At 35.5% G+C, this 22915-nt stretch overlaps 2 protein-coding genes across 10 annotated transcripts in view; both read left to right on the top strand.

Moving 5' to 3' along the window:
- Window positions 1–538: 538 nt before the first annotated feature.
- Window positions 539–3969, top strand: LOC140822965 (cytochrome c oxidase subunit 5b-1, mitochondrial-like). 5 transcript variants are annotated; one of them, XM_073184008.1, is made up of 7 exons: window positions 539–835; window positions 959–1035; window positions 1147–1197; window positions 1844–1971; window positions 2496–2562; window positions 2669–2748; window positions 3653–3969. In XM_073184008.1, the coding sequence occupies exons 1-6, from the start codon at window positions 697–699 to the stop codon at window positions 2699–2701; spliced, it is 495 nt and encodes a 164-aa protein (XP_073040109.1). In that variant the 5' UTR covers window positions 539–696; the 3' UTR covers window positions 2702–2748; window positions 3653–3969. The 5 variants fall into 5 exon arrangements, 4 of the variants coding, with proteins under 4 accessions (XP_073040109.1, XP_073040108.1, XP_073040112.1 ...); XR_012116081.1 differs by having other exon boundaries at window positions 541–847; window positions 1844–1949; XM_073184007.1 differs by having other exon boundaries at window positions 541–847.
- Window positions 3970–13870: 9901 nt separating this feature from the next.
- LOC140822964 (periodic tryptophan protein 2-like) overlaps window positions 13871–22915 on the top strand; it is a 97575-nt gene continuing 88530 nt past the window's right edge. Inside the window, exons 1-8 of one of the 5 annotated variants that reach the window (XR_012116080.1) lie at window positions 13872–15147; window positions 15464–15715; window positions 15817–15909; window positions 16099–16470; window positions 16664–17008; window positions 17352–17579; window positions 17683–18090; window positions 18219–18770. Coding sequence is in view for 4 of the 5 variants with exons in the window: in XM_073184004.1 (XP_073040105.1) it covers window positions 13957–15147; window positions 15464–15715; window positions 15817–15909; window positions 16099–16470; window positions 16664–17008; window positions 17352–17579; window positions 17683–17853 (2652 nt within the window). In the remaining variant the exon portion in view is untranslated. Of the gene's footprint in view, window positions 15148–15463; window positions 15716–15816; window positions 15910–16098; window positions 16471–16663; window positions 17009–17351; window positions 17580–17682; window positions 18771–22915 lie in introns of those variants that run through there. The other 4 variants (XM_073184004.1, XM_073184005.1, XM_073184003.1 and 1 more) reach the window with 4 other exon arrangements.

Raw genomic sequence — 22915 nt, 5'->3', positions numbered from 1 at the left:
AGTAAATCTTGATTTAATATTTTTACATTTGAATAGGAAAATACAAATTTAACAATAAAAATATTGAGATTTTACACGTGAGGGAGATATTTTTTAAAAAATAAAAAATAAATCAAGATTTTAAAAAATAATAATAAACTGGATTTATTCGACTACAGCTAGAGATGTCAATTCGGGTGAGTTGGGTCGGGTTGAACAATACTATTCAAAAGTTGCCCAACCCGAACCCGAGTTAACCCGAAAATTCTCAACCCGAATCAATTCGATCAATTCATCAACCCATATAACTCGATGTTGAATTTTTTAAAAAAAATTAATTAAATTAAAAAAAAATATTTTAATTTAAAAATATAATAACAAAATTTTACTTGTATATATGATTTAAATTTGAGAGTCTAATTGTCGAAAAATATAGAATATTTATTAAATCAAATAAACAATTATTTAAAAAATAAAAAAATGTTCAAAATTTATGATATAAAATATAGACTGATCCGACTCGATCTCACCCGAAACCGAAAACCCCACACCTGAACTTTATTTTTTTTGTGTTGAACCGTTTCGAACTACAGCACCACGGACTTCTTCTTCAACGCCGCTTTGTTTCTCTAATTTTTCAGTACTTTCCAAATTCTGACAAACGGAGGCTAGCTAAGATCACACCGAAGCCCTAATCGGAATCATTGCCCAATAAATATGTGGCGTAGGCTCTCACATCAGCTCCGAACTATTCCCCTCGCCCGATCTAATCCCAAACCCGTCGGATTCGTCGTTGGTTCTTCTGCAGTTCCGAAGAATCTCCACCGTTCTGCCTTCGTCATGTCGCGCCATTTAAGTACTGCTCCGAGTGCGTTTGTAAACCATAATCGTCGTATTCTTTTCGGCTATGTGCCATCATTTAAATCTTACGATCTTTGTGATGCTTGAAATAAAATGAGATGTTGACGCGTGGGTGCAGGCGCAACGATAACAGTCGACGATGTAATGCCGATTGCTACTGGTCATGAGCGTGAGGAGCTCCAAGCCGCGCTTACAGTGAGTATTTTATTGAATTCGGCTTATTTCTTGGGTGTTTCGTTATTATTTGAGTTAATTTTTTGTGTTTTAATTAATATGTGCTTGGGTTTATCGCATTTATTTGATTAGGGAAAGGACGTTCTCGAAATTAACTACCCTTCTGGTCCGTATGGAACAAAGGTCAGTGTATATTATCTCGTTTAACTTGCTATTACGGGTTGATAATAATCTGAAATAGTATATACCCTGAGCTATTGATTAGCCTGTAATTAATTACTCACTGTCTATGTTGTCAGCGACAGGCTACAAGAGTGTGTGGTGAAATGTATGATATGGTTGCTTAAAAAATAAATAATTTGATGCTTGCATGGTTATGCGGTATGAGTAATGGTATTGTGTATGACATGCCGTTCAGGAGTTTGTTTTGACTCCACACCCTTAACTCAATTTCGCTAAATTGCTTGGCCTCAACAGACGAGTCAAGTGTTTAGTGCTAGGAAAGTTAGGTTTGAGATCTAATTCCATATCATGTTCCTTTTTACGCTCATCTTCTTTACTATTTTTGTCCATTAATTTATCAAAAGAAGCCAGTTCATTGCTGAGTTTCGGCATTTTCCAGTTAAGGTTTGAGAACACTTGCTTTCCTATGATTGTTAGAGCTCATTGTAGAGTTTGATGATTAACTGGAGTGCATTATTTGTTAGGTTTGTGACAGAAAACATTGTCTTCCTTTCCTGTGATGAAATTCTTAAATCCTAAGGACTTGTATTTAATTTAACATTCCAGGTTTTTCATCTGATAATTTGATTCCATGAATTTCTTGTAGCTTGTGTATTTGATGAAAAAAATTATGCTGGTAATACAAGAGAGGCGCTGCCCAGAGTGTTTGAGTTGCTTCTGCACTGCTAGGCATCATAGCACAGTGAATAATAGTACAAAGGCTTTTACATGCCTGTTATGTTCTTTCTTGTTTCTCTCATTTTCTTGGCTTAGGAGTACTCTTGAGATTCATATATAGGAGCTATGTGCATGTAACTGAAGGTACTGGCAGATTAATGTAATTGGGCTGCCACTTGAAAGCTATGAACCAGGTGTCTGTCTGAGCATGAAATTCATTATGTACTTTTTGAGCTCGTGGATCTTGCCGTTAATACTGTTCATCCTAGTTAAGAAATCTGAATGAGCATGATGTGCCATTGTGTAAATTATTAATCTATTGGTTCTTACTGCGATGACATCTCATCCTCCCCATTGATACCCAGCAGAGAGCAAGAGGGAGACAGAGAGAACGAGAGACATTACTCGTATTAATCAATTAAAGTTTGAATATGATATGACTTGAGCGTTGTTGCAGTTCAATCAATTATATGTACTTTTTTATTTCAATGGAGGTCTTACAATTAAATTTTTTGTAAAGTGATGCTCTCTACATCTGCATGAACATCTTCTAATAGCAATTTGTTGTTATTTGCCTGCAGGAAGAACCTGCTGTGGTCAAGTCTTATTATGACAAAAGAATTGTGGGATGCCCTGGAGTTGAAGGCGGTTAGTTTTCATCTGCTTTCTTCTGCATGTGAAATCATTTTCCTTTCTTGTCCATTTAGTTTAGACTTTATTTCGAACTTTTGTTATACACTCCAAAATTCAACAGAGGACGAACACGACGTTGTTTGGTTCTGGTTAGAGAAGGGGAGACCACATGAATGCCCAGTATGCTCACAGTACTTTGTTGTAAGTAAAGCTACCTTTTAAAATTTGACTATTGATACATGGATATTACTTAGTGAACATGGAAAATTACCGAATTTCATATCAATTGAAAGATATATGCGTAGTCGTGATTTTTGAGAAATCTATCATTCATTCTTCTTTTAAATCTATCATTCATTCTTCTTTTAGTTCTTCCATGTGTAGTAGAGGGTCCTCGCTTCCTTTTTAAGATATCTTGTGGAAATTCACTGACATACACGTGCAGTGTGGATACTTTTATAGGAACTGATTTTCAGAGGTGATAAATTGTTAATGTGCATAAATATTAATTGGTCGCGTGACTATAGTTGGATACCTTGTAAATTTGATCTAAAAGTATATGAAATATTTCTTTACTTGTAAATATGCACATGATTTTCCTTTGCAATGTCAGATAATATCTTTGACGATGTTGTTAACTGTAATCGAGAATAGTCAGAGAGAGTACTTGGTTTGTCCTGAGATGGTTTTCATATTCGTATATTAAGCTACTTGGCATTTTTTAAAGCATACTGATCCTTAGGTAGTGGCAAATAAAATCTTTTGGAATTGGTTTTAATTAAATCGAACCTGGAATTTTGTTTATTCTTGAAATTACAGTACATTGATTGCCCTTTCTCTAGTTATAGTTTCTCTACTTTCTTCTAGTTATTCAACATGATAGCTTCCACTCCACCACCCTTCTAATTTTTCAATGTCAATTTTGTTCTCAAAGCGTCGACTGCATTGAGGAGAATGAGGATTCTATCTGATTTAAAAATTAACAAATGTGTCTGCCTCTGATGTTGAATGAATGACTCGTTTTATGACTAATCCGCGTCATCTCTTTCTTTAAAGCTTTCTTCTTATTTCTATCGAAGTGTAATGGAGCTCTTTTTATTGACAGTTGGAAGTGGTTGGGCCCGGCGGACCTCCTGATGGTCATGGAGAGGACCATCATCACTAAACAAAGTCATCTATGTTACTGCCAGAATAAGATCTGGTGACCTGACGGGTGATTATCTAGAGTATTCTTCCACATCTGAACTGCCTTACGAGGTTTGATTGAATCTGCTGGTCACAATTGTTTTAGGCTTCATTTTAACTTGTTTCCATTTGTTGATGGTACCAGTCATCCATAGGAAATATGGACTTTCACCCTTTACTATCCAAACAAAATAATGGTGACAACTATTTGTTCATTCGTTGCCAATTTCATTGTTCTATTAAGTCCCATAAACTAACTTCATATTTCAAAAAAAAAAATTGGATTCATCCATTTTACAGTGTTCATTAGTTGCCAATTTCAATGTTCTGTGAAGTCCCTTTTTCGTATGCTCTTTTCCTCCCAGAAATAATCTGAAAAAGTATCAATCTCCGTCATTTCATGAGTTGACTATCATTCTTATGCAAGGGTTTAGTGTGTAATAAAATCCAAAGTTTGATTAAATAGCTTCTGCTATGAATCCGATTTTCAACTTAGTCGATGTTTGACTAAATTTATTTAAAAGTTTATAAGCTTTTACATTTTCTTAGTTGTTTTAAGATCTTATAAGTTGTGATAGCTTATTTTGTAAATAAACTGTTATAGTATTTAGATGAATTTGTTTTAAACAAATTAAAGTTATTAATTCGTTTAGTATTATAAGATTTTTTTATTGTCAAAATTATCTAAAATGATAATATTATAAATTAATGTATATATATATATAATGAAAATAGTTTTATAATTTTAACACTTAAAAAATAAATCTATTTTGTATTTATATTTAGGAAAAATTATGTTCTTTGGATAAAAAATATTTCATATTATTTTTATTGTACGCAAATAAATGTTGATTAAAAATATTGTAGTTAATAATTTACTCTATAAAATATTATCAATTTTGTTTTTATTTCCTAATAAAAAAATAGAACAAAATTGTATTTTAAATTTGATAAAAAAAACAGTAATAAAATAGAGATTTAAGAAGGGAAAATTGCTCCTAAATCCCTAAACCCAAACTTAACTTGTTCCTAACTCCCTAGCCATCAAAAACTCTCTTTTAACTCCCTAAACCTATAGAATTGACAAAACTACCCTTATTCTCTATTTTCTTTAATTGATCCTCCGCGCTTCTCCAAATGGTATCAGAGCATGGTTAATTTATTTCAAACACGAAAATTTTATTATTACTAGTAATTAAATGTATGAGAAGGAGAATTTCGAAAAAATTATGAATCCGAACTTTAGTTCGATGAGAATAATTTACAAGAACTATTCCAATATTTTGGAATATACACAAGTTTATCTAACTATTGTTAGATATCAGAAGCAGGAGAACAAAGGAAATTTATCTCCTGATGTTAGACAGCAGTGTTTGCAAAACCTTGCATACACAAAAGGTAGACTCTTACAGGCCGAAAAGACCAGATCTCCAATGATCTGTTAAATATGCCAGGGACTACCATCCAGCTCGAAATTGAACTTATTTCCCTAGAAATAATTCAATTAGAACAAGAATTACAGCGAAGTACATGCTTCACTGAACTCAGAACGAAAGGTATGCGTTTACAAGGTTTAAAGAACCGTAAAAACATACTTCAAATTTTACTCAGAAGAAATTCTTCAGAGAACAATGGATCTGTATAAACAGAAGATCTACGAAGGGAAGCAACAGCACCCTCAGGTAAAAATTTATGATTCAGAATAATAAATTTCTGGAGATAGTACCAGACTCCTCTAAGCTCTCTCTGGATCTTAGAGAAATACAGAAAACGGTACAAAATTATGGCAATATGCTATATTATGTACCTCAAAGGATTGAAAAGGTCCTAGAGAAACAAGAAGAAATTCTTGAGATCTTAAAGGATATTCAAACAAGAATACAGAAACTAGAACAACAACCAAGTTCTAGTAGAAGAACTTCAGGAGGCTGGTTACCACCATCCTTTGGTACCGAACCTTTGTTACATCAACAAGGGAAGGCCAGAGTGGTGTCAAAACCTTTAACTGAAGAAGAAAAGATGATCAATCTAATCAAATCTGTCTCAGAAAAGAAATTAATCTGATGACAACTCTAGAAAGGATTGGTTTGGAGGATCTACAAGAGCTTGCGGAATCTTTCGCAAATCTCAAAGTTGTAGATCTAAAGATGAATACAGCAGTAGGTGAAACACCACCTGCAATAACCTGGTCATCTTCCCAGGAACCACCAAGGGAAAGTATGGGATCTCATAATATAAATATGAGGGAATCTCAGACTGATTTCCATACTGGTGGAGGAGCACACCCAGCGGGAACAAGGGCAAGGAGAACTCAAATCCCTTTGCACCAAACACCCTATGGGAAAACTGTTTTAGATCCTATACATCCTTACGGGGTTATGCTTAACCTTGATGTATTGGACTTCAAAAACAGAGAAGATCTCATAGACGATTGGACATCTGCTATGAGAATTGCAGCAGGAACACTTGATCTCAACAAAGAAGGATTCATTAAACTTTTGGAAATGAGTCTTATGGGATCAGTAAAAATTGCTTGGGACATGACTTCAGCAGACATGAAAGAGTCAGTCCTAGTTGGAGAATCTCTTAGTGAGATCGCGGGAAAAATGGCTACCCTATTCAAAGCACACTTTATAGGGGTAGACTATTTCAATAGTCAAGATACAGAGAAAAAGAAAAAATATACGCAAGCTCTGTATAGTCTTGAATTACATGATATATGTTTGGTAGATGAATACATTATGTTATTCACCAAATATAGATGGAATTCAGGAGTCGAAGAAGATATAGCTATGCAGCTTTTCTTCGCAAAAATGCCAAGCCCGTGGAGAGAAATGCTCATAGGGGAATACGTACCTGGTAATCCAGATACATTGGCAAGAAGAGCCTCTTTCCTTAAAGGGAAATTAGCAGAATGGTGTCACATGGCAGCATTACAAAAGAATTACAAACGACTAAGGGGTATCAACAAAAGAACTCCTTTGTGTTGTAAGGAAAATGATCTTCCAACAATTATTGGAAGTAAACCACAGAAACATAAAAGGAAAAGTTTTAGGACTCATCCTTATGCACGAAGTGGAAGAAGTTCTTGGAAACCAAGAACCGTATGGTCTAGACAGAAAGCCAGATCTTATAAATCTGGACAAAGAAGCGGACCATCAAGAAGTAGGATATCATCCCAGGCATCAAGTTCATCTCGAAGCACAGGAAGAACACCTACAAAGAAAACTTTCAGAAGAGCTCATACTAGAGCCAATGAAAGTTTCAGGGATTGTAATTGCTGGACATGTGGAGCAAGAGGTCATATCTCGACCAATTGTCCAGAAAATGAGAAAAGAGGTATTAAACGTTTTGATCCTACTCCGGATATTGAAGAAGCAGTTTATTACCAAGATCTCATTCAAGTATACCAATTTGAGGACATTGCCTCAGATGAGAGTATATATGAAGAAGAGGAAGTCTTAAGTCAGGAAGAATCTGATGGAACAGAATCGGAATCTGACTGAAGACGAGGTGTTTCGACACGAAACACATGAAGATTTGTCTGGGTTTTTTAGCCAGACAACAATATCTCATAACATGGTTCAAAGAATCATGAGAGAAAATCCGAGTCTACAGAGATATCAAGGTTTCTCTGCAGGACAGGTAGAAAAGTTCTTAGGAAGTCTTGGCCTAAGAAACAGAAAGCATCATCTAATCTATAAAGTTTCTAGAAGGGAAATGGCAATCCCAATGGAACTTACAGGAAATAAAATGGAGATGCAGTTAATTCCTTCCGAAGAAATAAAGGAGGAATTACAAAAACTCAAGATAGAAGTAGCAAGGACTATGTCCTGGATTCATATAGGAGCAATCCAGATTATGATAAAGGCTACTTTCAAAGAAGGGATAGATTCACCAATTGATATCGCCATATGCGATAAAAGAATGGGGAATCTACAAGATTCAGTACTGGGAACAATCTCAGGAAACCTCTGTGCAGGAAAAATTGTAGGAGTAATCTATCCAAGGATAGCCTACAACCTGGCAGATCGAGATTTCAGCCGAGCCTTGACATTACATCAGAACTTCAAGGAAAAAAGGTTGATGAAGGAAGGCAATAGACCATATTCTATTACCTATCAGATTTCATATGCTCTATCTAATACACATCATTCTGAATTGTTTATTAGAAACGAGTTTATTGAAATACCTGAGATATTTGGAAAAGTTGCGCAGGCAATTTATCCAGAAAGAATTGAGTTTCCTTTAATACAGGAAACAGATATCCAGATCCAAGACAAACCGATTCTACAGAGAAATCAAAGTCTTAGACTGGAACCAAGAAGACTATCTTTTCAAGGAGATAGAATTACAAGTTACAGATGGGATAAAAGGCCTGTCATAGAAACCCAACAGGAGTTGAAAAGTTTTTCTACAATAGGAAAACTCAGATGCCCAGAAGGTTGGAAGGAAGTAGAAATAGTATTTGATATTACAAAACAAAGGAATCAATTTCCTTGTAATTCAATATACTATTTGGAACAACCGATGATAGGAACTTACCAAGGACTGATTAATATCGGAGAATTGGAGGTTCATATTCAAGGAATTCCAGGAAAAGAATCAGAACGATTGATTCTTGGGCTAGAGTTTCTCGAGGAACATAAACCTTGGAAACGTCTAGAGTATGGAATGGAGTTTATGGCAGAAGATAAAATGTGGAAAATCCAATTACCACAAGTCCATTCTCCATATACATTCCAGTAGGAATGTTGTATGAACAATATAAGGCAGAATACTTTGCTGCATATATTGATTCAGGTGCTGGAATATGTACAGCAAAACGAGGAGTTTTTCCAAATAATTTGGAAGAAGAGTTACCCAAGATTGCTGGAAGAGATTTTTCCAGAAGAATCTTAATCTTATGTAAAGGGATTAAGATGACTGAAATCATGATTGGCGGTGCTGGACAAACACCTTGGTACAAGGTAAAGACACCACCAATTTATTTTCATGATACAGGAGCTGACATATTGTTAGGAAATAATTTCCTACAAATGTTCAAGTCCTATACACAAGAAAATGAGACTAGAAGATTAGTGTTCACAACACCATGTGCCCACAAAATCATAGTCCAGAGACTTAGGGAGGCATTTTACAGAAAATTGCCAATCCAGTTTCGCAGCAAGCGTGGTGATTCAGGAAAACTTCTGAACCCAAAAATGAAGGATTCAAGACGGTTTGGAGAAACAATGCTCCAGTTAAGAGCAGATAAGGAACTCCAACCAGAAGATATAGAATGCCTTAAGATAACTCTACACACAAATGAAGTAGAGTTTGAATCTAAGGTATCACTGGAAGATGTCAAGAAGAGGATCAAAGAAAATTATAACGAAGATCCCTTGGCATGGTGGGACAGAAATCAACTCAGGGCTTGCCTTAAGATCAAGGAAGGCAAAGAGTATGAATTTGTCCGTTGTAAACCCATCCCAATGAACATCATTGATCAGAGGGATATGCAGATTATAATCAAGGAACATTTGGACCTTGGATTAATCAAAGCAGGTATGTCACCATATAGCAGTCCAGGTTTTCTGGTAAGAAACCATGGTGAAATTAAACGAGGAAAACCCAGATTGGTTATTAATTATCAAGAAATTAATAAGATTCTGGAGTTTGATGGGTATTTTATACCTAGTAGAGAACACTTGATTAGTTGCATTCGCAATGCCAAGATATTCTCTAAATTTGATTGCAAGTCTGGATTCTATCAGATTCGGATGCAGGAAGAAAGCAAGAAATTCACAGCTTTCTCCACACCTCAAGGACATTATATTTGGGAAGTATTACCAATGGGATTGGCTAACTCACCCCAAATATTTCAAAGAAAGATGGATAATCTTTTCAAAGATTATTTCAAGTTTATGTTTGTTTACATCGACGATGTTCTAATAGCATCCAAAGATATGAATGAACATGTTAAACATTTGGAGATTTTCTCTAATGTTTGCAAGAAAGAAGGACTGGTTTTATCTGAAAAGAAAGCAGTCATTGCTACAAGAAAGATTGAATTCCTCGGAATTGAAATCGATGAATCAGGAATAATTCTGCAAGAACACATAGTAGAAAAGGTGCAGAATTTTCCAGAGAATCTCAAAGACAAGAAACAACTTCAAAGTTTTTTAGGGGTTGTTAATTTTGCTGGGATGTTTATTAAAAACCTAGCAAAACACAGGAAGGTGTTCAGTCCATTATTGAAAAAGGATGCTAGATTTATATGGACAGACGAACACACAAAGGGACTTATCCATTTAAAGAAGGTTTGCAAAAATCTTCCAAAGATGGCTATTCCTCAAGACGAGGATGATCTGGTATTATATACCGATGCCAGTGATCATTGGTGGGCTGCAGTATTAACAAAGCTCACACCAGATGGAGAACAACCATGCAGATATTGTAGTGGGTTATTCTCAGACACAGAAGCCATAAGATGGCATATCAACGAAAAGGAATTTTATGCAGTAAAAAGGGCTTTTGAAAAATGGCCGTTATTTTTACTTGCAAAGAAATTCACTTTGAAAGTTGATAACACTCAAGTTAAAGCCTTTTTGAGGAATAGAATTGAGTCTAAACCGGAGAAGGCTAGATTATTACGATGGCAAGCTTTATGTCAAAATTATATTTTTGATATTATGATAATAAAATCTCATGAAAATATTCTTGCAGATTTTTTAACAAGAGATGGACAGCATTGACATTGATGCTATTATCAAGATGCAGAGGCATTTGAGGGAACACCTTGAAATGCTTCAAACCGAGTTCAACAAGTTAGCTGTTAACGCAGAAGTTGCGGGAAGGCTACAACAAGCTGATAAGAGAATTGTCTCTGATCGAATTACAGGATGTTTACAGGCATATACTCAGTTATGGTCTGTAACGCAAAGGCCTATCCTCCAGGGCATTGAGAGACCACTGGTTTCTCAAATGGAGAGTTTTCGAGTACAGGACTCTATACCTGTAGCGGGGGATTCAAATACCCCTTGCACAAGTGTTAAGTCGGGATCATCACGAGATGAGTCGGCTGAAACAAAAATTGAGACTCCTGATCCTTATCTTGAGTCCTCAAGTCAACCCTTCACCTCGGGGATTGAAGAGGGAGAGATCAACCTTAGGCCTCGAATTGACAAAGGCAAAGCTAAGGTTGGTACTAATGAAGGTGTAATTTCTCCATTCCAGGTTTATCAGCAGAATTGGGAGAAATTAAAAACACGTATTGGCATTAACCCAGCTACAAATAGGGTTGATGTTTCAGGAAAATATCCAAGGGTATGGATGAAACCTAATTCATATCCCAAGGAGGTTAAAGCTTGGTATGAATTTGGGGCTCTTGCCTCAGTTTATACTACATCACCCAGCTTTCCGGAAATCTCAGGTTTACCAAAGTGGATCCAGGAAGCTGTTCACGAGACTTGGGCAAACAATGATTATTTGTCCAGAGGAGATGTTTTGGAGCTATACTTCTTTAGTGCAGCACCAGAACCAGCAGGGAAAGGTTCTCACGAAGCCTTTCATTTCATCAAGCTAAGGAGGCCAGATTCAAATATCCAGAAATTTATCAAGGACCCTCCGACAGAAGAAACACCCCTAGTATCTTCAATAACTGAAGATGACATTTCTACCAGAAGAGCTTGGGGTATTTGGGTCTGTCTCACTGAGATGGACAAAGTCAAGTTTCCGTTCAAATTCTACAATCATTCAGGGAACAGATCATTCCTGTTAAATACCATGACAGGAAAAACAACAAGTTTTGCAGAAGATCTATTTGAAAAGAAAAGAAATCTTTTGTGGAATAGCAAGCTGCCGGCAAGTAAAGAAACTCGTCGGAAATTCTGTAATATGGCACATGTAGGAAGATGGTCTGAAAACATCTGTCCAGAATGCCAAAACCAGAAGGAACCGGAATTTGGTAAAGGATTCAAGCCGAGATCTGATCGGAAACACTTTACCGAAACCAGTACAAGTGGGGATGGACCACATTCACGATTTCCTCGGGGAAGCCGAAAGCCAAAGATTCCTCGACAAAATTAAAAGGGACATGTGACCCTCCACTACAAAAGCAGGACCACTACCATGTGAGTGGAAGAAACAAGACAACCACTAATTAGTGGTAAAAGACAAATAGACCATCAATAACAAATGGTGGATGACTCAGCAAGCATTGGACACCAATCTAAAAGGAATCCAATGAATAAAAGTAAATTAACTGGTCCCGAAAATTCATCCATAAATAAGGACAGAAAGGAAACCAGTTAACACACCAGAACCAAAACTTAAAATGTATCGTGTATACTTGAAAGTTTTGAAAAGAAGAATAACATACAAGAGGAAAGAGGCAGAAGCTCTTAAATGGTTAGTAAATCATTTCAAAGAGTATAAAAAAGATGAAATTACTGCCGATATCCTGGAAACTCATCGTCAATGGTATCTAAAAGAGATACAGGAGGATGAGAAGTTGATGTCAAGATTAATAATCTAGACAGGGACCCCTCAACCACCAAATGGTCCCCAATGCAAGCTGTAAAGGCTTATGAAGATTTGAAATCCGAAGTTCAAATCCGAAGGAGCCTTCTATAAATAAGGCAGAAAGAAGGAAGTGAAGATCATCAAATATTTTCTCCATTTCTTTCATACAAGGTTGTAATATTTTCTTTCAAGTTTTATGTGTGTCAAGAGTTCAGCTACGATAAGTAGCTAAAACAAGTTTCTCCTCCTCTACAGGAGGTTACTATGTAATAAATAAATGTTTGTGTTTGAATAAAAGAGATCTTTGCTCTTAGCCCCTATCATGTATTATTTTCAAAAATTGATCTTTTGCTGTACGCTCTAAGGTAGGAAACGAATTAGAGCTGTGCTAAGTATTGCTGAAGGAATCTGCTTAGTAACCATCGGTTGCGATCGTGTGGTTGGACTGTGAGGAGCAGTTCGTAAAAAACGGTGGATATAACCCGGTGGTACTCTAGTCAAAAAGGTAAAAGATTCAATTTATTTTACGGAAGCATGATGGGCCTTTTACTACAAAAAAGAAATCAATTATTTAAAATAAATATATAAGGGTAAACTTGGAAATTTGAGGGATATGGGGAGTTGAAACAAAGTTTTAATGGGGTAGGGAGTAAAGAGGAGGTTGAGAATGGAAATAGGGAGTTTTTGACAATTTCCCCATTTAAGAATGTATATTAAGAAAATTTTGGAGAACTCAATTATAAAAATAAGATAGTTTTTGAAAAAAAATCCGGGGTAAAATTTTCTAGAACAGCTTATAAACGGTCAACATCTTATTATCGACAGTTTATAAGATATTTGCAAATTTTTTTATCAAACAAATTATGAGAGTTCATAAACTCTAAAACAACTTATAAGTTGTTTTTTAGATCTTATAAATTCTGCCAAACACCCTCTTAGTTGGATTGAATATTGAAAACTCATTTTTGTTCGAATATGAATTGATTTAGGATCTCAATTAAAAGATTGTAATCAAGTCTTTAGTAAATGTGTTAAACCTTGGTTTAAACCAAAAAAATTGCAAATTCATATAGAGTAAATACAAAACCGATATTTTTATTTTGGATAAAAATGTTAAACCAAACTTTATATAGATCATACATTTTATAAAATGATATTAAGTGACAATTTAAAGTTAATAGTTAGAGGTTTTTTTTAAAAAAATTAACTAAAAACGTAATATATCATATTTTAAAATATACTTTAATTGCTAATTTAAATAATTGTTCAATAGAAACAACCAGACGGTTTAGTAAAAATCAAATCTAATTGAAGTATAACAATTAAAATATCAATTTATATATTTTTAACCCGAAAATCCAAAAATCGAAATTACTAAAATAAAATTTAATTGAAGTAAAAAAAATTTAAATATCAATTTATATATTTTTAACCTGAAAATCCAAAAATCGAAATAAAATTATGTAAACTGAATCGAACCAACCGGCGAATATCGTAGCCTCGTTAGCAACTTAGCATGCAATGAGAAAAGACCATTACGTTAAGTTGGTTAATTTTTTTGTTTTTTTTTAAAATATATATATATAAAAAAAATATCTTTAAATGGCGCATTTTGACAAGCACGCTTTTTGTTTTTTTTGGTGTTGAACTGCAGCTGAGAGATTAGGGTTTAAGAGCATAAACCCTTTCCAAATTCGTTGAATCCTCAGTGAGTCGGACATGAATTACAGGTTCCAAAACCCAATTGGCGCTCCCTACCGCGGTGGAAACGTCGTCGTTGTTAACAACACCTTGCTCATCTCACCGGTTGGTAACCGAATCTCCGTCACAGACCTCTTGAAATCCGAGACCATAACCCTCCCTTGTCAGGCCTCCACCAACCTACGTCACATCGCCGCCTCATCGGATGGTGTGTTCGTGTTCACCGTCGACGAGAACAACCGCTGCCTCTTTATAAACCTCTCCCGCCGGGTTGTCCTTCATCGCCTATCTTTCAAACACCGAATATACGTTGTGAAGTTCAGCCCTGACGGGAGATTCATAGCTGTATCTGCGGGAAAGCTACTCCAGATATGGCGGTCTCCTGGTTTTAAGAAGGAATTTTTTCCATTCGAGTTGATTCGAACATTTGCAGATTGTAATGATATAATTACGTGTCTGGATTGGAGTCCTGACTCGGATTACGTAATTGTTGGGTCCAAAGATTTGACTTTGAGACTTTTTTGTTTGAAAAAGGTGAAGAAGAGTGACTCTAAGAAGCCGTTTCTGTTTTTAGGTCATAGGGATGTCATTGTGGGCGCATTCTTTGGAGTGGATAAGAAAACGAATGGAATAGCTAGTGTTTATAGCTTATCACGGGATGGAGCGGTTTTTAGATGGGGGTTTAGTGAAGCAGAGCTGGATTCTCCAGGGACACCAGAGCAGAGGCAGGAGCAGAATTTGGCAAGTGGGAATGACACAGTTTTGAAGAAAAGGAAAGAAACTGATGGGAACGACGATGAATTTGATGGAGGGAATGGGGTTTTATTGGATAAAATGAAATGGGAACTGATGAAAAAGGATTATCTAATGCAGGCTCCTGCAAAGGTAACATCGTGCGATTATCATCGGGGGCTTGATATGGTGGTAGTAGGGCTTTCTAATGGGGTCTTTGCTCTATATCACATGCCTGATTTTGTGTGCATCCATTTGTTGTCTGTTTCGAGAGAGAAGATCACTACAGCTATATTCAACGGCCTGGGAAATTGGTTAACCTTCGGGTGTGCCAAGCTTGGTCAGTTGCTTGTGTGGGAGTGGAAATCAGAGAGCTATATACTGAAGCAACAAGGGCATTATTTTGATGTCAATTGCCTTGCTTATTCATCAGATTCGCAGCTCTTGGCTACTGGAGCAGATGATAACAAAATCAAGGCAAGCTCGTCACAATTTATTTTTCATTTTGTTGGTAAGACAACCAATTGACTATAATTATTTATATTTTGTTGTTGTTGTTAATGGAGCACAAATTGCTCCTGCAAACTGAGTAGTGTTGTTGAGGCATGGATCTGAAATCCAATCAGATTATACATTTGTGCTCCATTGTGTCTTTGTATCTATTTCTTTATATATAGATCAAACTTTTCCCAAGGACAAAGGCATTAATATAAATTTTTTAAAGTGTCTTGTGTATTGTTATTTTCTGGTATTTCCACGACATAAATCAGAAATTTAAAAGTTGTTGGTACAGGTGTGGACTGTTTCATCAGGCTTCTGTTTTGTCACATTTTCTGAACACAATAATGCTGTTACTGCGCTGCATTTCATGGCTAGCAAGAATTGCCTCCTGAGTGCATCTCTGGATGGGACTGTTCGTGCATATGATCTGTTCCGCTATCGCAACTTTAAAATATTTGTGACCCCTACACCAAAGCAGTTTGTTTCTTTAACATCAGATCAGAGTGGTGACATCATTTGTGCTGGAACTCTCGATTCATTTGAGGTCTTGATAACTCCTATTTTTGAACTTGATATTTTCAATGATACGAGTCATATGACTTCATATATTTTACTGATAAAATGGTAGTTGGCAAATACCTGTAGATATTTGTTTGGTCCATGAAGGATGCACGACTACTGGAAGTTCTAAGCGGCCACGAGGGTCCTGTTCATGGATTAATGTTTTCTCCCAATCAGGTAAATTCTTTGTGGAAGACATTTTTTCTAATCTATCATTTTTGTCATCTGTCACGATTCATTTACATCATCATTAATCTTAAATTTCAGATGTGCATATATAATGTTCTTTGATTGCATTTTGGAGCTTAGAACGAGATAGATTGTTGGTTATTAATCTGTATTAAGAGTTTCCTAGTTACCTTGCAGGCTATTTTGGCTTCCTCTTCGTGGGATAAAACTGTTCGCCTGTGGGACATTTTCGAAGGAAAAGGTGGAATCGAAAAATTTGATCATACACATGATGTTCTTACAGTTGTTTATCGTCCTGATGGTAAACAGATGGCTTGTAGCACGCTGGATGGTCAAATTCATTTTTGGGATCCTATGCAAGGCTTGGAAATGTTTACAATTGAAGGGCGTAGGGACATTGCTGGTGGGCGTCTGATGACAGATCGAAGGTCAGCTGCAAACTCAAGTGCCGGAAAGTACTTCACAACTTTGTGTTATTCCTCTGATGGTAGCTATATATTGGCTGGGGGAAATAGTAAATACGTTTGTATGTACGATGCAGCTGACCAGGTCAGTTTTAATTCAAGCCATGTGCTTTACTGGACCTTTTGTAGGATAATAGTATATTTTGTTGCAATTTTCTTTTATGTTTTTCAGTAACATGATTGTGATAAATTATTTGTAACAAAACGACATGAGTTAGCTCTTTCTATTAAATATATATATATCATATTATGACACTTAATTCTTATTAACGTATCAGGTCCTGTTGCGGAGGTTCCAGATCACACACAATTTATCACTAGATGGGGTTCTTGATTTCTTAAACTCGAAAAATATGACCGAAGCAGGTCCACTGGATTTGATTGATGATGATAATAGTGACACAGAGGAAGGCGTGGATAAGCAAACACGAGATAGATTGGCGTATGATTTACCTGGTTCGATGCCAAACCATGGAAGACCCGTTATTAGAGCAAAATGCTTGAGAATTGCTCCAACCGGCCGGAGTTGGGCAGCAGCAACAACAGAAGGGGTGTTGCTGTATTCTATGGATGATACATTCATATTTGACCCCACGGATCTTGACATGGATGTCACTCCTGAGGTTAGTTTAACATTCAAGTTTGATCTCAAGATTTGGAAAAATGAACTTCAAGCTAGTTTGGATAAAAGCTCGATTTGTTCAAACTTAATCATCGAGCTCTATTAAGGAAATATTGTTTGAACATCAAAATATAGTTGAACGTCTTGGTTTTAATTTGATAACCTACAAAATGAATTGGATAGAATTCTTAGTGGCTTTAAAAGCTCACTAGTAGATTAATCTGCACTCTAATTCAGTCCCATTTCTTTATATTGTACTGAAAATCAACTGCAATTCATGTCGGTCCTTTGAAATACTCCCATAACATTGACTTTTCTGATCCCTGCCTATCTTTTGTGGGTAGGCAGTTGATGATGCATTGAAAGACGATCAGCCGAAAAGAGCATTATTTCTCAGCCTGCGTATGAACGAAGATACCCTAATAAAGAAGTGTATTCTCACAGTCGCCCCAGCAGATATATCAGATGTTGCCTCGTCAGTCCCTGCCAAATATTTGCAGAGATTAGTGGAAGCACTGGCAGATCTTCTGGAAAATTGTCCACATTTGGAGTTCATTCTTAGATGGTGCCAGGTTACACAAAAGCTACCATTAATCGATCTATATTTATCTTGCAAATGAAGAAACAGAAATTTGCATTGCAGAACAAATTGTGACATTTTTTGACTTTTTTTAGGAACTGTGCAAATTCCATGGCACCGTAATTCAGCAGAATTTCACAAACGTGCGACCTGCTCTTAGAACATTGCAAAATGCAATTACTCGGTTGCATACAGATCTGTCCGATACTTGTTTCTCAAACGAGTATATGCTTCGATATTTATGCTCCACTAGCAAAAAGAGATAAAAGTCATCCCTATGATCTCAATTCCAGTGATGGTGAGAATTTGTTTTCATTTCCTTGTTTTTAAGCTTAATATTTCATGATGGGGTTAAGGTACACCCTGATTCATAAAGATAGGTGATCCCACCTCCAAAAGAATACACTTCTGTGTGGCCATAAATGCCACCAGCTAGACCTGATCATGTTTCTGTTCGAAACATGCACTGAAGTTAAAACCGAAGGAGTTGCGGTTTGTTTTTGGTTAGTAGAAAGTAGTAACTACAATTGAATCCGACACTGAATCCAAAATTGCAGAATCATCTTACATTTTAAGGTTTTGAGCATACATAGACAACTTGATCTGGAAAATAACCCACTTCATTTCACAGGGATTACTGTGGACAAATGTTTGAAATTCTTTATACGAGATGTTTTTGAAACGCATACTACATAGCTTGAACCTGATGAAACTGGATGCCTCAAGAAAGAATGGCAGCCACAACGAGTTTTGGCTTTGTTTCTTTTAAAGATTTTACAGGGCAAAACCATTGTACCTGGTAGAATTGATTTGTTGGGCGGATCTCATCGGACTTCAGATGTTGTAGAATAACTTGCAACTGTTCGATCATTTGGACCGGCTAAAGAGGTGGTTTCAATCACACGAGACGAATGATATTTTGTTGTTCTACTCTTCAGTTTTCTGAATATGCGAGGCAAGTTGGTTGATTCATGACATTGGCGGAAGTTATATTAAAGACTTTTTTGTTTTTTTCTGTTAGACGAAAATTCTTGCATTTGTTTTGTATGGATGTTCCTAGAAATGATCCTATGTTTGGTAGGATATTTAGGCAATACAACTTCCGATTAACCGAGATAGCCAACAAGATTTTATAAGCAATGTAAGCATTTGGAAAACATCAATTCAATTCTCATTACATCAATTGCAGTTTTTGTTTTTTGTTTTTTTTGTTGACGAGCATTTCGGGAATGTCGACTTCGAAAATAAATCTTCCTTGATATCTGAACAATTCTCATGAGTCAGAATAACTTTTATATTGTGTCAATTTATTATAATATATAATAAATTTAGATGATAAATAACTGTTTTTTTGTTTGTACTTGGCCTAGAATAAATAAATTTATGTTAGAAACAAATTTATCATGAGACCCAAGATTAATAAATTTTATAAATAAATTTATCAAGAAACCAATAAATAATAATAAAAACTTATATTTAACTAACTTTTTTAGTGATGTGTAATAAGAAAAATCCACAAATAATAATTTATATTGAGTCAATTTATATTATCACATAATAGGTTTTTTATTTTTAAATTATGAGCTTATAAAAAAAATGAGTGAGTCGGATGGCTTTTGGGAAGAGCTCGTTGCCCGATGGATATTCTGAAAAGTATATGTAAGGATTATTTTGTCCGACAGATTTCACAAATAATAAGAATCTCAGAATATGATGTGAAATAGTGAATTTCTGTTTTGTCAGAATTAAATGTTGTGTCAGATGTGACAACATTTCGGACAACATCTACATGCAACGGAAAATTATATTTTACAACACAAATTGACTTGAAATAAATAGATAAACAAGATTAAATATGCACAAGTATAAATATTTGTGCGGTGCCTTATGACAAAAATTAATCACTAGAAAACCACAATGTTTGCATAAAAACTTAACACTAGTGATTATGACAAAAATCAATTTCCTCAACAAGTTGAGAAAACACATGCTTTCTAAAAACAAACAACAAGAATAAAACTAAAACAAGAAAGCAAAAACGTGTTGCCAAACAGTAGATCCAAGAGAAGCAATCTTTGGCCAACTTCTTCCCAGATGTTGTCTGGAGATGTTCCCAACATTCACGGCAACACCCTGTCACAACTCTTCAAACACAGCACGTCTCTTGAATAAGGTTTTCTCTGAAATTCTGAACGTGAAAAAGTGCATAAGTTATGCTTTCATGAAGACCTCCAAGCGAAGAGTGAAAACCATATAAATCGAAAAAGCTCTCTCTTAAAAGTATGCGTGAATCCTCAATCCAAGAGCTCTCTCCAAAGTGCGTGTATGAATAATCGAGAAGCCTTGTGCACAACAGAGAGAGAGAATAGAGAGTGAGAGAGAGCTTCAACAATGTCTTTGATCTCTTATTTATAAATGTAGACTTTTATTCTTCAAGGAAACCTATTTTACAAGGAAAGTGAGAGTTTAATTAAAAATAAACTCATTTTAAACATTGATATCATATCTCATTAAATCATTATCATAAATATAATATCTAGAAAAGGCAAACTCAATATTCCACATAATATTATCAATAGGAAATTAAATTTAAGGAAGATATTATATCACAATAAAATATTAACATAATTATCTAGAAAGGCAAAACCATAATTAAATATTATACTCAATCAAATCAACAAGGAATAGATAATATTAGGGAAATTATTTAAGATAAGAAATTATATCAATTAAATAAAAAAAATATATTTCCCTTCAATCTCTCCCTTTTTGTCTTTCTGGACAAAATCAAATCAAACTCAATTTCTCAGTTGAACTCCAGTTAACTCTCCCTTAATATGAGAATTTTTCTCCCCCTGAATAAAATCAAGTTGGTACGGGTGTTGTTCGTTGTGTTGGCAACACCTGAGAATACACCTGCAAAAATCATTAACAGTTCATTAAAACAGAAACTCATCAGGGCAACAAACCTTAACAAAGCAGAACATTAAAAACGAAATCAAGCAAATGTATCATTTGATCCTTTCAATTCATTTGAGCCTTTCAAATCATAGTCCCTTGAGTTTGAGTCGCATTTTCTCCCCTTTTTTGTCCAGAATGGACATCTACCTCAATAGCTGGACGACAGTCAAAAACTAAGTTCTCATAAGAGACAAGATCAGCTTTAGCCCGTAATCACTGTCCAAAATTACTGAATAATTGCGTCAAGAATCATTTCAAAAAAATTCCAGAAGCACACATCGAATTAACACCACTGAACCATCAAAAATCACAAATATTGGATTTCTAGCAAAATCCGGATTTTCATCGAATTTTCTCAATTGAAATATGAATACCCTCTTGACCAACAATATTCACAATGTTATATTTATGCATGACCTATTTATGCCTAATAACACAATGTAACAAAACTAGAAACATGAAAACAAATATGAGATATGTTCACAAATGAAATGTTGTCACAAATGTTGGCAACATCTTCTGACAACACGTCCAATTTCAAGATATATTTAGATTTTTCTGCACACTTAGAGACTTATCAACTTTCTGATCATAGAAGTGGTAGCTCCCACACTAGAAGAACGGTCTTCTTTAGGACTCCTCTAGGTAGCTTTTTCCATTTTCTTCTATTTTTGCCTTTTGTATTAAATTCAGAAAAGATAGCTCCCACACTAAAAACACAGTCTTCATTGTACTCTTTTAGGTAGCTTTTTCCCATCTTTTCTTCTGATAACAGAGCATATGCATAATTGATTTTTCTTTGTACTCAATCTTTTCAAGTCATTTTTCGTATGGGACAATGTCATGGAGTACATGATCATCCTTCAACTATTTTGTGATTTAATCAGATTGTTAAGCATATCCAAGTGTGTTAAGTTTAGATAGAGCAAGAAATTGTAAGTGCACCAGAAGATTTATGCAACATTGTGATAACACATCATATAACAGTATGAATGCAAATGCAGTATGTCTAAGTTCTAGAAATGCACATGCATGTTGGGTGTTGTCCGAGATGTTGTAACATCTGAGACAACATCTATGAATGATCAGGCAGAACACATGCTGAGAGATTTCCTAAGGGTGGAGAGTCTAAAAAAAACTAATGCTTTTGTGAATATATCAGCCATTTGGTTATTTGTATCAACAAATTCAATTCGAATCAATCTTTTTTCTACTAAATCTCGAATAAAGTGACGTCTAATGTCAATGTGTTTTGTTCGAGAGTGTTTACTGGATTTTTTTGAAATATCAATTGTACTAGAATTACACAGTATCCGATTTCTCTCTAATGAAACTGACCCATGAAAATTGTGAGAAATCATAAACAAAAGCTTGACAAAAAGAATCTCACCTTTAGATTTCTGAATAAAAAGAGTTTTGTCTACCTCACCTCGTTTGAAGCCAATTTTCAGTAGATATTCACTTAATCTGTGAGTATAAGGAGCTCATGCAAATAAGTCCAGCCATCTTTCGGTAATCCACTTTTTCTTTCTTTCGAGTTTGGACACCTTCATGCATACTTCCAATTATTTGAGATGATGGATGGTTTTTCTGAATTTTACTTGGAATATTCTGCCCATCATCTACTGCGTCATCATCATTATTCGTTTCGTCCGCGGCTTCATTGACTTCAGTGTCAGATGTTGCAACATCTGGGACAACATCTGCATTTTCCAGTGATATTGGAATTTCCAGAAACTCATCCACATCATCTTCAGCTGTTTTCTTTTTGAGATCCCCAAAACTTTCCACTTCTACAGGACCCATAAGATTCATGTGTAGCAATTCGAGGCAACGTGTTGTCCCAAAGTGGGGAAACATGTGATGTGACACGCGAGTTTGCTTACCCTTTTGACAATCTCCACAAACATATGGTGTACTAGATGATAGGTTAGGCATACCTCGTATACTCAAATTCTTCAGGGTTTTGAAACTAGCATGTCCAAGTTTTTGATGCCATAGGTCGAGTTCACTAACTTCTGCATGTTTGCATGAAAGTTCTTCACCTATTTGGTAGAAATTGTCCGAAGACCTTGTACCTGTCATAATGCACATATCAGTTTCATCAAAAACTTCACAAGCATGTCTATCAAACTTAACAAGCAAATTATCATCACACAATTGGCTTATGCTTATAAAATTCAAATTTAATCCTTCAACATGAAGCACATTGTGGAGCTTTGGTACTCCTTCCACATTCAAAGTTCCCTTTCCCACAATCTTTCCTTTAGCTCCCCCTCCATAGGTCACTCTACCACAATTTTGTTCAACATAATCGATGAGATGTTCTCTTGAACCTGTCATGTGGCGTGAGCTTCCACTATCAAA

This window comes from Primulina eburnea, chromosome 2 (genome assembly GCF_022965805.1).
Source record: "Primulina eburnea isolate SZY01 chromosome 2, ASM2296580v1, whole genome shotgun sequence".
Classification (NCBI taxonomy): Eukaryota; Viridiplantae; Streptophyta; class Magnoliopsida; order Lamiales; family Gesneriaceae; genus Primulina; species Primulina eburnea.
The sequence above is the reverse complement of the archived record's forward strand: the minus strand, read 5'-3'. Positions and strand labels throughout refer to the sequence as shown.

Coding starts and splice junctions, on each gene's coding strand:
- LOC140822965 (XM_073184007.1), top strand. CDS start 697: ATGTGGCGTAGGCTCTCACATCAGCTCCGAACTATTCCCCTCGCCCGA. Junction 1,036..1,146: donor AGCTCCAAGCCGCGCTTACA/GTGAGTATTTTA, acceptor TTATTTGATTAG/GGAAAGGACGTTCTCGAAAT. Junction 2,563..2,668: donor ATGCCCTGGAGTTGAAGGCG/GTTAGTTTTCAT, acceptor AAAATTCAACAG/AGGACGAACACGACGTTGTT.